Source organism: Camelus ferus, chromosome 13, assembly GCF_009834535.1.
Source record: "Camelus ferus isolate YT-003-E chromosome 13, BCGSAC_Cfer_1.0, whole genome shotgun sequence".
Classification (NCBI taxonomy): Eukaryota; Metazoa; Chordata; class Mammalia; order Artiodactyla; family Camelidae; genus Camelus; species Camelus ferus.
The window spans coordinates 8,022,028-8,035,728 of record NC_045708.1 but is presented as its reverse complement, the minus strand read 5'-3'; the positions used below and the strand labels follow the sequence as shown (position 1 = coordinate 8,035,728).

The window sequence follows — 13,701 nt, the reverse complement described above, 5'->3', positions numbered from 1 at the left end:
CTCAGGTCATTTTGGACCTCCCAACCCAGCTGGGCCCCACCTCACCTGCTTCCCCTTCCCCGGGGCTGGAGCAGTCATCAGCACCAGGAGGTGCCCTCTGGTGGCCAGCCTGAGCCAGTGCCTGACGTCCGCCCTGGGCCTGGGGTGGGCTCTGGGCCCAGCCTGCTGGAACTGGGTGACGGAGGTTCGCTGGACACGGCCCTGGGCTGCTGACTGGGCCCAGGCCTCAAGGACCCTGGAGTGTGGGCTGGGAGGAGGGAGGAGCCCACACAGGGGCCATCAGGGCCAGGGCTTTACAGCGGGTTGTAGGGAGCCCTCCCCAGCCTTCACCAGCGCCCTGCCGTGGGGGGACCCTCCAGGCAAAGCCCCATGCCTGTGCTCCTCCTCCCCCATCCCTTTTCTGGAGAAATCAGGGTAAAATGGGCACGAAGAGCAGCAGAATATCACACAGAGACAGGCATCCTGTTTAGGGAACGGAGAGAATGCAGCGCTGCCAACTCCACTTTCCCTCCCCGCCTCCACAAGCACTGGTTTCTGTAGCACCTGGTGTGTGTCTGGCTGAGCTGAGTGCTTGCTCACTTAGCTTTAATCCCAATCCCCGGAAACGCCCCGCAAGGCAGGCCTGTTAGCTTCCTTTGACCTTCAAAATTAGAGACTTGCCAGAAGAGGGGTCAAACAGCTGGAAAGAGCAGAGCTGGGATTTGACCCCAGGACCAGCTGCAATAACCAGGGTCTCCTGTCCCCATCACACCCAACCCCCTGAGCCTTGCCACCAGCCGCCGAATACCCTCCACCCCAGCCCAAAACAAGCTCAAGGCCCGAGCTGGAAGCACAGTGCAGGGCTGCCCTCAGGCCATGGGCACCCACCTGGCGCTCAGCTTCCAGGCAGTGCGGGCTCGGCCGGCCTGGTGTAGGCAGGACTCACGCACCCACAGCGTCCAGCACAGGGCCTGGGCCCGGGCTCTCTCTTCTGCCTGCTGGCGGGCCTCGAAGCACTGGCCCAGGGCTGCTTGCCCTGCAATGGGGGCCCGGTGGGCCCGGGCCCTCCTCAGCTGCCTGTCCACCTGGCACCCCTGCACACGGCGGCTGCTCCAGCAGGTGAAGGAGGCCCGGGCTCCGCGCTGCTTCTGAGCCTCAGCTGTGGTCACTGGGACTTCCCACCACGTGGCAGATGCGGCCTCCAGAGCCCGTCTCCTTGGGCCATCCTGGAAGGCTGGATGCTTGGCCCACGGCATCCCTGTATCTCTCATGACTCCAAACCGGGCCTGGAAGGGGCTGCAGAACAGAAGCAGAGGAGGTGCCCAGCCAGTTGTCACAGTCAAAGTCACCTTTATTTAAAATCACACCTGAAAATCCCCCACAAACCGTCATAGGTTATACAGTTTCGCACACGCAGCCCTGTGCCTTAAAAATGTAAGGACCGATGTATAACAGGTGAAAATGCTGGTCTTCATCCAGAGCCTTACACAGGCACCCGGGCTCAGGGGAGCAGCTGCTGCCTGGGAGGGTGTGGGGTCAGGTCCCACTTGGCCAGGGGAACAGCCACGCCCTGCCTCCCCTGACAAGCCCACCTGGGGCAGGAGATCAGAGAGGGAAATGGGGGCTTCCACTCCCCAGGAGGCCAAGAAAATGTCTACACCCTTCAGATGCGACAGCACAGAAGTCAGCCACTCGGCAGTGAAGGGGTCACCTGTCTCCTCTCCTTTTAAACAGGCATCAGTCAACTGTATACATGTTTTACTAGAACACCTCTATTTAAGTTAAGATGTCGCTCTCTTTTACCGCATACAGAACTCCTCTGTGCCACGAATCCTCAGACAACGCTCGGAATTGGAACACGTTACAGTGGACGTTTGAGGGACTGATTTCCCCAACTTAACTGTGAGCTCTGAAACCAAAGGACTGGCCTGGCCAGGAGGCAGAGACCTGGGGCACCGGGTGGGCTTAGGGGCTTGCCATCCCCCACCTCCTGATCAGCCCAGATAATGGAAGATTGGCAGTCATGGCTCTACAACTCCAGGCCGGGATCTCCCTTCATGCCTTCTTTGCCCGGTGCCAGGCCTCCAGCCTGGGCTGCCCCTAGAGCTGCAGAGGCCACCCAGCTTCCCATCCCTGGGCTCTCTCCTGGCCTTTCTCAGGGTGGGGATGACCGTCACTCTCCCACCCACAGGCCCACCCACCTCTGCAGTAGGAGCTGCTCTGGACCAGTCGCTGCACGTCTCCGACGAGCTGCCGCCTGCCGCCAGCCCCGGAGCACGGCCCTCCGCAGGCCCTGGAGCCGGACCTGCACCCACCTCTGGTACTTCTCACCCAGGAGCTGCTGCCCTGTGGCCAGAGAGATGCTGAAGTACCACTGGGTGCTCATGCCAGCCTTGCCCTGGGCCCCGGGGAACTGGGGGCCCCTGCTCAGCCAGCCAGGGCCCTCTACCCAAGTGGGAACAAAAACCGAGGAGGCCACCTAACTGGGTTAAAATGCTTCCATTACAGGTGTCCTACTGGTGACCAGACCAACAAACTCATAGATCTTTTTTTTTTTAAGTTCTTTTTAAAATTTAATTTAATTCTATTTTGAGGGGCAGGTTATTAGGTCTATTGATTTATTTATTTTTAGAGGAGGTACTGAGGATTGAACCCAGGGCCTTGTGCATGCTCAGCATGTGCTCTACCTCTTGAGCTATACCCTCCTCTCCTCAACTCATAGACCTTTTTTAAAGAAATTTCTTGACAGTGTTTAGGAATTAGGAGAATTCATATAAAAACATGGATTTCCAGCTTTTCTTTAAAAACCAAGGTCTGGCAACACTGGGCCAACATTCCTGGGCAACAATTGGGCTAGAGAAGCAGCTGTCCCCAGTGAACAGGACATGAACTTTCCAGAACCACCAAGTCTCCACCTGCCAGCCCACAGATATGATATATTGTCTATAATGGGAAGCCTTGAAAATGGCCCCCAGAGATCCCCGCTTTCCATGCTGGCCCCTGAGAGCACTGACACTCAGCCTTCAGACCTGGTGCTCCTGACAGCCAGTTGAGGATAAAGATGGCGATGATGATGGTAACTCTGTGAGAAGCTGCACTTCGTGTGGACTGTCTCACAGAATCCCCACAATCACTCCATGAGGAGCGTACCACTGTCATCTGCATTTTACGGATGAGTAAGCTGAGACTCAGAAAGGTTAAGTGGCTTGTTTAAAGTCCACACAGCCAGGGAATAGAAGAGCGGGGACAGGAACCCAAGACTACAGTATCCATGCCCCGAGGTCGCCCCCTGCTACCCAGCCCTGGGTGGGCCCTGTGGGGGTTCCCATCACCAGACTCTGTGCTGGGGGGCCCAGAATCCTCGGTGTCTCTGATAGACCCTGGCCCCTCCCTCGCCCTGGTGCCCCGTCCCAGTCCCCGACTCACTCTGCCAGCACGAGTGCCAGTGGCCCAGGGCACGCTGCTCCAGTCTCCGGCCCCACTCCTGGGCCCACTGCTCCGCCTCCCGCCGCTGCACCAGCCGCCGCCGCCACAGACCCAGCGTGGCCCGGCAGCTCCGATCCCAGGCCCAGCAGGCAGCCAGCTCTCTCTGGGCTCCTTGGGCTGTTGCCCAGTGGCTCCAGCCAAGGAGGATGCTGGGAAAGGGAGTGTCTACTGTCAGGATGGTCACTGCCACCCTGGGCCAGCCTAGCCCTCCCCTCCCCTCAGCAGCAGGGAGGGGCTTGAGGTGACTCTTCTCCCTGTTTCCATCATGGGGGAGAGTGGGTTGTTGAGGACTGGAGGGTCATGCTATGCTGAGGGGGTGGGGATCAGTGGGACCCCAGACCCCCAATGTCAAGTGCTGTGCTCAGCCCTAATGATAAACATTGCTGTGAACTAGGGTGTTCGCTGATGCCAGGCACCACGCTAGGGGATGTGTTTGTCCCTATCTCACTGATTCCCACTGGAATGAATACTATAATTACCCCCATACAAATGGGGAGACTGAGGCACAGAGAGGTTAAGCAACTTGCCCAAGATCACACAGTCAGTGAGAGGCAAAGCTGAGATCACCAGGGCCAGGAAGTTTCTGAGAAATGATTACCCTGTAGAGGGCCTCGCACACCCCTACACATCTCAGCAGGGCAGGGTAGGAGGGTAGGAGGAGCAGAGAGGACCTGAGTCCATGGTGTGAGAAGGGAGCCCTCTGGGATGCAGGCCCCAAGGGGATGCAGCTGGAAAGGGCAAGGAAAGGGGGTCATCGGGAAACAGTAAACCCACAGGGTGCTGGGCAGCATGGCTCGCCCATCCTGGGGAAGGGTCCCTACCGCCTCTGAAGGATGCTCCGGTGCCATCTTGCTGTGCTTCGGGACTGCTGGGCCCATGCCTGCCAGAGCACAAGACACCGCTCCTGCTGCCGCCGCCCAGCTGCCCATAGGAATTTCATTCGGAGGATCTCCAGTAGAGTGGAGGCCCTGGGAGCCTGGAGAAGGAGGTGTGGAGTTCTGGGTGTCCTGGCCCCTCCCATCCTCTCCTCCCCTCATCCCCTCCCCACCCTAGCCCTCCCTGTCCTCTGCCCCTCACCTTCTCCAGTGAGCTGTGGGGTGTGTTGCAGCCCCGCCAGGCCTCCCCTCCCAGGATGCCGCCCAGTGGTTCTGGGACCAAGGTGGTCCTGCCCGGATCCTGTGCCCTCAGGCGCCACCCCCTCAGGATGTGCCGAAGCACCCGGCGCTGCACCTCCTGAAAGAAGGAGCTACAGGAAGGGGCAGGTGAGTGCCTGGGCCCCACCCAACCCCCGGCTGGTGAGGCTGGAAGGGCACCACCACTGGCCAAACACTGGGCCAGAGCTGGGGACCACTGCCCCCCAAACGGGCTGCACATTGGGACCACCGGGTGCTCTAAGAAATACCGGTGCCCACTGGGGTCCTGAGATTCTGATTTAACGGTCTGGGTGCGGCCTGGGCTTCCCGACTTTCCACTCGTGCGTAGCTGAGGCAGAGACCACTGCTCTTCCTGCACCCATCCTGTGGTCCCCGCCACACTCCCTGGGTGGGTGGGGGCCCCGCGGTTGATGAGGGTGGAGCCGGGCCCTGGGCCCAGCGACCCAAGACTCAAGAGCCCACGTGTGTAACCACACTAGGACTTCTGCCTCTGCTCAGTTATAAAGATGGAGAAACTGAGGCCTGAGGGAAGGTCATTTCCCCAAATTCTAAACAGCAGCAGACTTGGGATCCAAACACTCATCTCACGCTACAGGGTACAGGGCAGCCCCTGATATGTTTCAGGGAGATATGGACTGTGCGCTGGTACCCAAAGGCCAGAGGACAGACTGGGGGAGGGAGGGCTACATTCGGAAAGATCATGGTGAACTGAGTTTCTCTAGAGTTCCAGGGTACATTCAAAGACTTAGAGTCCAAGTGGACCAAATGGGTGTGGGGCTGATAGATGCCAGGTGTCTGGCTTTCAAGGACAAGTTCTGCCGGCTTACATTCCTCCAGACATCCCATCAGGGAAGCTGACCCCTCCTAACCCCCACCATCCCCCTCACCCACAACCATCTGCTTGGGCTCCGAATCCCAGCAATGACTGTCTTATATAAAAGCACCACTGAGAAGCTCTCACTACGGGAACCTTCTTGCTCCTGATTCACAGTGTGATTTACAGCAAGCTGCTCAACCCCTCTGAGCCTCAGCCTCTCCACCTGTATAATAAGGCAAATGGGGGCAGGAGGATGAGTGGCTCCTTCACTTATTCATTTACAGTTTTTATCCGGGGACCTGCAAGATGCTGGGAGACAGTGGTGAGGAGACAGATATGGTCCCTGCTACCAGGGAGCTCCCACTTAGCCAGGAGATAGCTGAGAGGTGGGTCCAGATTCTGGGGAGGGAGAGGATTATTAAACCAACTTTCCCATCAGGTTCTAGCCACCGTGGTAGAACTCAGTGTCTGTGCCCCTGGCTGCGCCCTGGCCCCCACAGCTCTCTGCTCAATCACTATCTGTCCCTGGGCCACCTCCCATGGCCCAACACTTGGCAACCACCACAGTGTGCCAGGCCCCATGCTGGGGCCACAGGGAGGAGCAGGATGTGGTCCATTCCCTATGGGACACTCCATGCCCATGCCATGCCCCCTAGACCCAATCCCAGGTCACAGGTTCGTGGATACTCACTCAGCCTGCTGGCGCTGGGAGAGCCGTGTCCTCCAGAGCAGCAGTGTCCGGTGGAGGGCCAGTCTCCGGCAGGCTTCCTTCAGGGAGGCCTGGCCTTGCTCCTGGGGCAGCCCCACCACCCCCAGGCCACAGGCTGTGGCCCTTCCAGGGGCTGAACTGAGGAGGAGGACCGTGTTCCCTGAGAAGCAGTCAAGAGATGAATCAGTGACCTCCCTCTGCCAAAGCCATTGGTGGCTGCCATCTCAGGGCCCTTAGGACCTCTCCTCTCATGGGCACTGCCCCCTCCTATCATCTCCAAACCCTCCCTTCCAGGACACCTCAAAGATCCCATCTTCCCCTGTCAGGCTTTGGCCAGGGGCAGGGGCTGCGTGTACCCCTCAGATCAGGAGCTTCCTAGGAGCAGGGGCTACATCCCTCCCAGGTGGAAGATGGACCAGACCTCTCACCTAGAGGAGCTCGCGACTGGGTGCGAGGATGGGGCCCAGCAAGGCCTGCTGCTCTAGAGACCCCTGTGGCCCCTCTGTCCCAGGCCTGCCAGGCTGCACCCGAGACAGCTCCTCATCCCCTCGCCTCCCACCACAAGAACCCATATATCAACCAGGGTGACTGCAGAAGGAGCTTAACTGACACCGTGTGCTCGGGTGGGAGGGAAAGGGAGCCCCTTGGCCCGCCACTCGCTCACCCGCCTTCTGCCGGCAAAGGGACAGCTGGGTCACCTTCGCCCCATCTGAGGCCCGGAGCTGCTTCATCTGCACCCACTGCTGCAGGCACACCCTCAGGGTCCCCACCTGGCGGCTGGCCACGTGGTTCCGGTACTGGGTCCCTCTTTGCACGAAACGCTGCCAGGCCCCAAAGCACCTGGAGAACCAAGAGAAAGTGCTGATGCTGATGGAAATGACGGCACCTCGGGCCGCCTGCCATGTGCCAGACACACTGCTGAGGCCTTGGGCCAGCCATGCATTCTCTGAGCCTCAGCTTACTCACCTGTAAAGTAGGGCTGCTGTAAGGACTATGCAGCATGTCATGTGCTCAGGCCCCGCCACGATCACTTCCAGGTGCCTGGCTGGCCTCAGCAGCCTCCTACGTGGCCTCCCACCTCGACTCCTGCCCCTGCCCCCCGAGTCAGTTCCTATACGGTAACCAGACCGGTATTTTTTAAATCTCAAATCAAATTATCTTACTCCCTTGCTAAAATCCTCCAGTGGCACTCCCTTTGCTCTGATGATAAAATTTCCACTCCTTCCCACTGCCCACAAGGCCCTGTATGATCAGCACCCACCCCTGCCGAGCATCTTTCCAACTTCATCTTGAAACACCCCTGCCCCCAACCCTGAACTACCAGTGTTCCAACTTGATTGCGTTCTTTGAATTTTCCATATTCCCCTATCGGAGGCTTTTTTCCTTTTTTGAATTTAGTTTATTATTAAATTTTTTTAATTTTTAAAATTTATTTGGGAGGGTAATTAGGTTTATTTATTCATGTTTCGAGGAAGTCTTGGGAATTGAACCCAGGATCTTGTGCATGCCAAGGAGGCACTCCACCATTTGAGCTATACCCTCCCCTTCCCCTGTCGGAGGCTTTTCCACATGCTGTTCCCTCTGCCTGGTGCTCTCATCTGCTCTCGCTGCACTAGTCAACCATGTCTCATTCCCATCTCCGCTGAACCCCAGTCGAGGTCCACCCCTTTCATTAAAAGTTGTCAGAGAATGGGAGCGGGGAGGGTATAGCTCAGTGGTAGAGTGTGTCCCTAGCAATCATGAGGTCCTGGGTTCAATCCCCAGTACCTCCACTAAAAAGATAAAAAACTAAAAAAAAAAAAAAAAAAAAAAAAAAAAAAATCCTCATCAAATATCAGAAGATGCAATCCACAACATGCAGACAGTGGGGAAACTTTACAGGATAAACAGCCTGGTTCCTTCAAGAGATAAATTCCAAAGGGGGAAAAAAGCCACAGACGGGTGTCCATAGAGTAAAAAGAATTTATGACTTCTCAGCCAATGACAACATGTGGGCCTTACTTAGATCCTGATTCAAACAAACTATAACAAGATCTATCTCGTAAAACAATTGGTAATTTGAATGCTGACCAGATATTTTTTGATAGAAAGACTCTTTATGTTTTAGAGATGCTACAGAAATGTTTACAGATGAAATGGTAGGGTGCATGGGATTTGCCTCCAAATTATGTTGAGGGTGGGGAGTAGCTGGGGTACAAACAAAACAAATTTTCTCAGGAGGTGATTTACTTGAGGCTGGGTGATGGGTACACTGAGGTTTACTATCCTGTTTTCTCTACTTTTGTGTAAGATTGAAATGTCCCATGATACCAAAGTTAACAAGCAAAACGCAAAAAAGAGATCTTTTCTTAGAGATCTATGTTCCTTCCCTTCACCACACTTAACTCAGGTGGTGTTCACACGCATCTTTTGTGACTGCTAATTTCCTGTCTGTCTCCGCACTGGGCCATGGATTCCACGAGGGCCGGTGACAGCGGGCACTAAGCTTTGCTCATAGCTAAATCCAGCCCCTGGGTGGTGTCTAGCAGGTCTTAGCCTCTCGGTCAATGGTGGCTTTTTTCATTTCATATCTTCATCGTTGTCTCTCAATACTGGGAGTCAAGAATTGACTTAAAGAGCATCTCCCAGCTGCATCCCACCCTCTGCCCTGGGAAGGGAGGGTCCCCATTCCCACACTCGTCCTCTTCCCCCTACCTGCAGAGCCAGGCTGTCCGGCGCTGGGTGTCCAGTGGGGCCACCCAGGCTGCATGTGCAGCAGGAGAGCACCAGGCCTGGGGGGGCCTCTCCCTCCTCTGAGTCCTCACCGTGGCCTGGGAGGCCTCTGCCTGGACCTCCTTCTCCTGCATGGCCCATTCCTTCTGATGGCACCACAGGAGGAAGACTAAAGGGAGGAAGAGAAGGAGAAGAGAGAGTGAGCAAAGGGGAGGGCGGGGGCCGGGGGGACCACTGACACCTGGGATGCTCTCCATCTCTGGGCCTCAGTTTACTCCTGAGTGAGTCATGTCTGAGGACTTTCCAGCTCTAACATTCGGGCTTCTACCCGGCCTGTACCAGCATCAATGGCACACATATGTAGGATGTGCACGTCTCATCCTGTGTGTCCTCGCGCTGGTCACTTACCTTCTCTGTGACTCAGTTCCCCATCAGTGAAATGGGCACGATGCCTTGCTGAGGTCGCTATGAGACTCAAAGGAGATTGCGTCTGGGAAGTTGCCAGAGTAGAGGCTCAATAAACACTCACTCAGGACCCCCAGCCCTGCCCACGCGGGGGCCCTGCCCTGTCTGCCCCACCTTCCCGGCACCCCACATCTCACCGGCCAGCTGTCGCACAGCATGCAGGATCTGGACTGCCCCGTTTCCTCCATCTGGCTTCAGCCCAGAATGCAATGGAACTGGCCCGGCTCCAGCCTCTTCCCTCAGACTCCCTGGACTGAGAGTGAAGTTGCCCAGAGAGAAACTGATGCCCAGAAGGAAGGAGGGCATGGGGTCCCAACCTGTCCAGCCCAGCCCAAGGCAGCACCGTCTGCCGGCAGGAGCAAAGGCGCGCTAAGCCCCTGCCCCCATCCCCTTCATCCTCTTCCAGACAGTACATTCTATTCCTGCTTCTGAAAGTGATTTGAGGGCAGGAGTTCTGCTTTTGCTTTATTCTCTTCAATACTGTTTGGATTTTTTTTTACATCTATTAAAATAAATATTAGTTAAATAATTATTTTAAACATATTTGTTTAATTAAAAAATGAGAACAAAAACAACACATCGCTGTAGTGGAAAATTGAGGAAATGAAAAGAAAATAACCACCTTTAATCTCACTGCTCCAGAGATAAGCACTATTCCCATTTTAGCATTTTTTTGGGGGGTGTGGGGGGGATGAGATATTTATTTACTCTTATTTTTAATAGTGGTAAAATACACGTTAAAATTTACCATCTTAACCATTTTTAAGAGAAAAGTTCTGTGGTGTTAAGCAGTTCACATTGTTATGCAAAATTTTAGTATTTTTCCTTCTGGTCTTTTTTCTATGCACTGTTCCCATTTCACAGAAAAAAAAATCTTAGGTACTATTTTATCCTTTTTTTTTTTTTCATTTAACATTGTCATAACCCTTATTCCTTGTCATTAAAAATTCTATGCGAATACCCATAAAACTATACTTCCAGGAAGGGGGGTCAGATACACGGGGAGGGAGATGAAGCTTTCAAATTAATTGAAGTGCTTCCAACTATTTTGAATGTTTTTGCAGATCAAGCACGTATTACTGTTAGGATTAGAAATAACATTAATAAAGCTATTGAACCAGAAAAGAAAGAAAAAAAGAGTGGGGAGGAATTTTTAAAATCTTGATAAACATCATATTGAACAATTGCCAAATGTTCATCACACAGTTAAAACTCTCATTTTCTCGCTGTTGGGTGTTTAGGCCGTTTTGAAGTTTTTGTAAGTATAAATAACGCCGTGACAAACATCCTTTTGTGCAAATCTTTGTCCCTGTTTACTGATTTCACCCTCATTCTTTAGTCAGGGAAGAGGGAGGGGGGACAAGGAGGGAAGGCCACCAATACTGCCCAGGACACAATGACCAACCTGGGGGGTCCCAGACTACCTGTTTCTCTGGGCAGCGTCCACCACTGGCTTCCTTCCTGAGAAGCCTTGGTCCTGGCCTCCCCTGGAGGGTGGGGGTCCTGGCCCAGCCTGCACATGGGGCTGCTCGTGTTTCTGCTGCTGGGTCAGGTTTCTCCACTGGGTCAAGAGAGAAGGGGAGGAGGGAGGTTGGCTGCAGCCTCAAGTGCGCTCTCAGAGGGGCAGCTGGGACGGCACGGACAGCAGCCAGACATTTCTATCAGATTCCAAAGCTTGTGGTCTTAACAGTTAGACTCTCCTGCCTCTATGGGAATGAATGAATGGGGAGATGGAGCCCAAGAGGAAGGGTTTTCCTTGGAAGACAAAACCTGGGCCCTTCCAAACACCCTTTTCCCAAGGAGGAAAGAAAACAGAAGTGCCCTCCCAATCCTGGCTAGCAAACCGCTAGCGAAAAAACAGCAACCACTTCAGTGCTAGAGTGTTTGCTATGTGCTAGGCAGGGTTCTGAGTTCCTTATGTTTACTATTTAACCTCACAACAACCCTGAGAAGTCTGTACTACTATGATCCCATTTTAGAGCTAAAGCGACTAAGGCACAGAGAGGTTAACTAACTGGCCCAAGGTCACACAGCGAGAAAAATGTGGAAGAAAAAGAAAGTGGCAGAGGAGATAGTATTTGAACTCAAGCAGAGCCCTTTCACGTGTCTAGGTTGACAACCACCCACTCTACTGGCGATCACTCAAGAGGAGCAACCTATGTCCCAAAAGAGCCTCCTCCCCCAAAACACCAGCATTTCATCACCTCCTGGCGGCCCAACCAGGAGGTCCCTAACCTTTTGGAAGGCCCGGTTCAGCAGGACCTGCATGTGTCGCCCCGACGCCGCCTCCATCTGGGGTTCCCGGAGCCACAGTGCCCACCGCAGCGCCCGCAGACCCTTGCGCAACAGCTGCCGGCGGCCCAGCGCCACGGCCGCCACCACTGCCCGCCGCCTCTGCACCAAGCGCCGCCACCCTCTGAAACATCTGGACGCCCACTGCCAGCTGGAGGCAAACCAGGCTGATCAGGGGTGGGCCTGGCCCCCCAGCCCCAGGGAGCAGCTGGGGGCTCCACACCACCCACGTTGCCCTCCCAGCACGGAGGGTGATGCCCCACGCTGCGGCAGGAGGGCTGGCTGGAGACGGGGAGAACTCCCCTCTACGGATGGCTAGCCTTGGAAATCCCAGTCAAGAAAGCTCCTGGAGGCAGGAGAATGCCCTGCTGGACTGCCAAGAGTGCAGGGCAGCCTCCCAAGTTTAAGATTCCTGGGAGCTGCTGTCACCATGTTCCTGTCCTTGAGGCCCAGGAGGCGCCCTCCCACTTAAATCCTGCGTGGACCTGACATCTGGGTCTTTTCTCCATCAGGCCCTTGTCTCCAGGCAATTGGGAGAGGAGCTGTCCCAAAAGTGTGGCCCCTGTCCCCATCCCCCAGCCCATGGCCTCACCGGGCAGCCTCAGACTCCAGGCTTCCAGTGTTTCGGAATTTGTTCTTGGAAAGCAAAGGAACATGATACAGCTCTCAGGCCGAGAAGCAAGCAGGACTGGACGCCCCCTGCCAAGCCTGCCTGCATGGCCTCCCTTTCTGAGGGAGTGTGACAGGGCAGTGACAGCCAGCTTAGAGTGAGAATTCCCAGGAGGAGGCAGCCCCCCCAGTCCCTGAGGCCCCAACTCCCACTCCCAGACTCGTCTGGTCTCTACCTGCAGGGCAGTCCTCGTGGGGGCCGTGTCTGGCGGACAGGAAGCCAGCCTCTCTCCCTCCTTGCTGATCTGCTCCCACGGGGTCCCCTCCCCTCCTTCCTGCCCAGGGAGGACGTCCCAGGCTGAACTGCAGGAGACTAAAGAGCAGAGGCTGGCCTCCCTGCTGCCCACACCTTGAGAGAGCAGGGGGTCCCCCCTCCGCCCCCGGCCATATGTAGTCCCTGGGGAGCTCTTCTTTCCTCGCCTTAGGCGGTGGGCACCAAGGACGCCCTGCTCAGGGTCAAGGGCATCCCCAGGCAGCATCTGCAAAGTGGTCTCCATCCGTGCAGGCTTGCTGCTTGCCTGAGAGTCTGAGAGACCATCCTGGACCCCCGGGGTCTCTGGGAAACCCACGGTTTCCCTGAGATCTCCAGAGTGTTTTTTCCTCTCATTGCAGGAAGCAAGAACTGGCTGGCTGGGCTGTGGGTGAGCAGGGACTGCCTGACCAGCACTGGTCCAGGGCTCCCGCTGCACGGGGCCTGGGGGTTCCCGGGATGCCTGGCACCTGAAACGGGCTGCCTCGTGCTCCAGGCGTCGCACGGAGGCCAGTAGCTGGTGGATGGCAGCTTGCGATGGGGCCCAAGCCCGGCTCCAGGCAGGGACAGCCAGGTCCTCCAGGCTGAGGGGCTCCCCCACGATCCTGGAGGTCGAGCCCCCCAGGCCACACCGGGATCTGAGGCCCGGCTGTGTGTGCCAATTGAGAGGGGCCAGGCCTGCAGTGGGCCGGACATCTGGGCAGCGAGTGTCTGTGGCCAGCAGCCGGGACCGTCTCAGGCTGGAGGATGGGCGATCCAGTGGCCCTTGGGATAGGGGGCTTCCCCAGGGCCTCAAGTTGGGCCAGCTTTCCTGAGGCTCCAGCCAGAGGCAGGGGCTGGTGTGACGTCCACACTCAGCCACGCTGGTCTCCCTGATGCTCAGGTTACTCTGCTGGATGGCAAACTCTTGGGCTCTCCCTTGGGGCCTCCAGGCCAGGGGCTGCAGGTTGCTCTGCTGCTGGAAGCTGGAGTTGATCAGCCGCCCAGTCGTGTCCTTCAGGGCGAGGCCCAGGCTGGGGCCAGGGCCGGCCAGGTTGGTCTGCACCTGGCAGGGCTCCTGGCGCAGTGCTGTCCCCAGGGAGGGTGTGGCTGCAGGCCCTCCCCTCTCGGCCTGGCACACGGGCACGCACCGGCCGTGTCTACTGGCCAGGCCGACATCCCAGGCTCT

General features: G+C 56.3%; 1 protein-coding gene across 1 annotated transcript in view; it reads right to left on the bottom strand.

The window, feature by feature from the left end:
• The window catches only part of C13H1orf167 (chromosome 13 C1orf167 homolog), a gene marked incomplete at its 5' end in the record, with an annotated part of 17,274 nt that extends 3,573 nt beyond the window's left edge, over positions 1 to 13,701 (bottom strand). Inside the window, 14 exons of the mRNA XM_032494795.1 lie at positions 46 to 247; positions 868 to 1,275; positions 2,181 to 2,325; positions 3,406 to 3,614; positions 4,287 to 4,441; positions 4,543 to 4,711; positions 6,128 to 6,305; positions 6,810 to 6,985; positions 8,840 to 9,026; positions 9,460 to 9,575; positions 10,747 to 10,883; positions 11,558 to 11,765; positions 12,207 to 12,250; positions 12,460 to 13,701. Of these exons, the coding sequence (XP_032350686.1) occupies positions 46 to 247; positions 868 to 1,275; positions 2,181 to 2,325; positions 3,406 to 3,614; positions 4,287 to 4,441; positions 4,543 to 4,711; positions 6,128 to 6,305; positions 6,810 to 6,985; positions 8,840 to 9,026; positions 9,460 to 9,575; positions 10,747 to 10,883; positions 11,558 to 11,765; positions 12,207 to 12,250; positions 12,460 to 13,701 (3,576 nt within the window). The remainder of the gene's footprint in view (positions 1 to 45; positions 248 to 867; positions 1,276 to 2,180; positions 2,326 to 3,405; positions 3,615 to 4,286; positions 4,442 to 4,542; positions 4,712 to 6,127; positions 6,306 to 6,809; positions 6,986 to 8,839; positions 9,027 to 9,459; positions 9,576 to 10,746; positions 10,884 to 11,557; positions 11,766 to 12,206; positions 12,251 to 12,459) is intronic.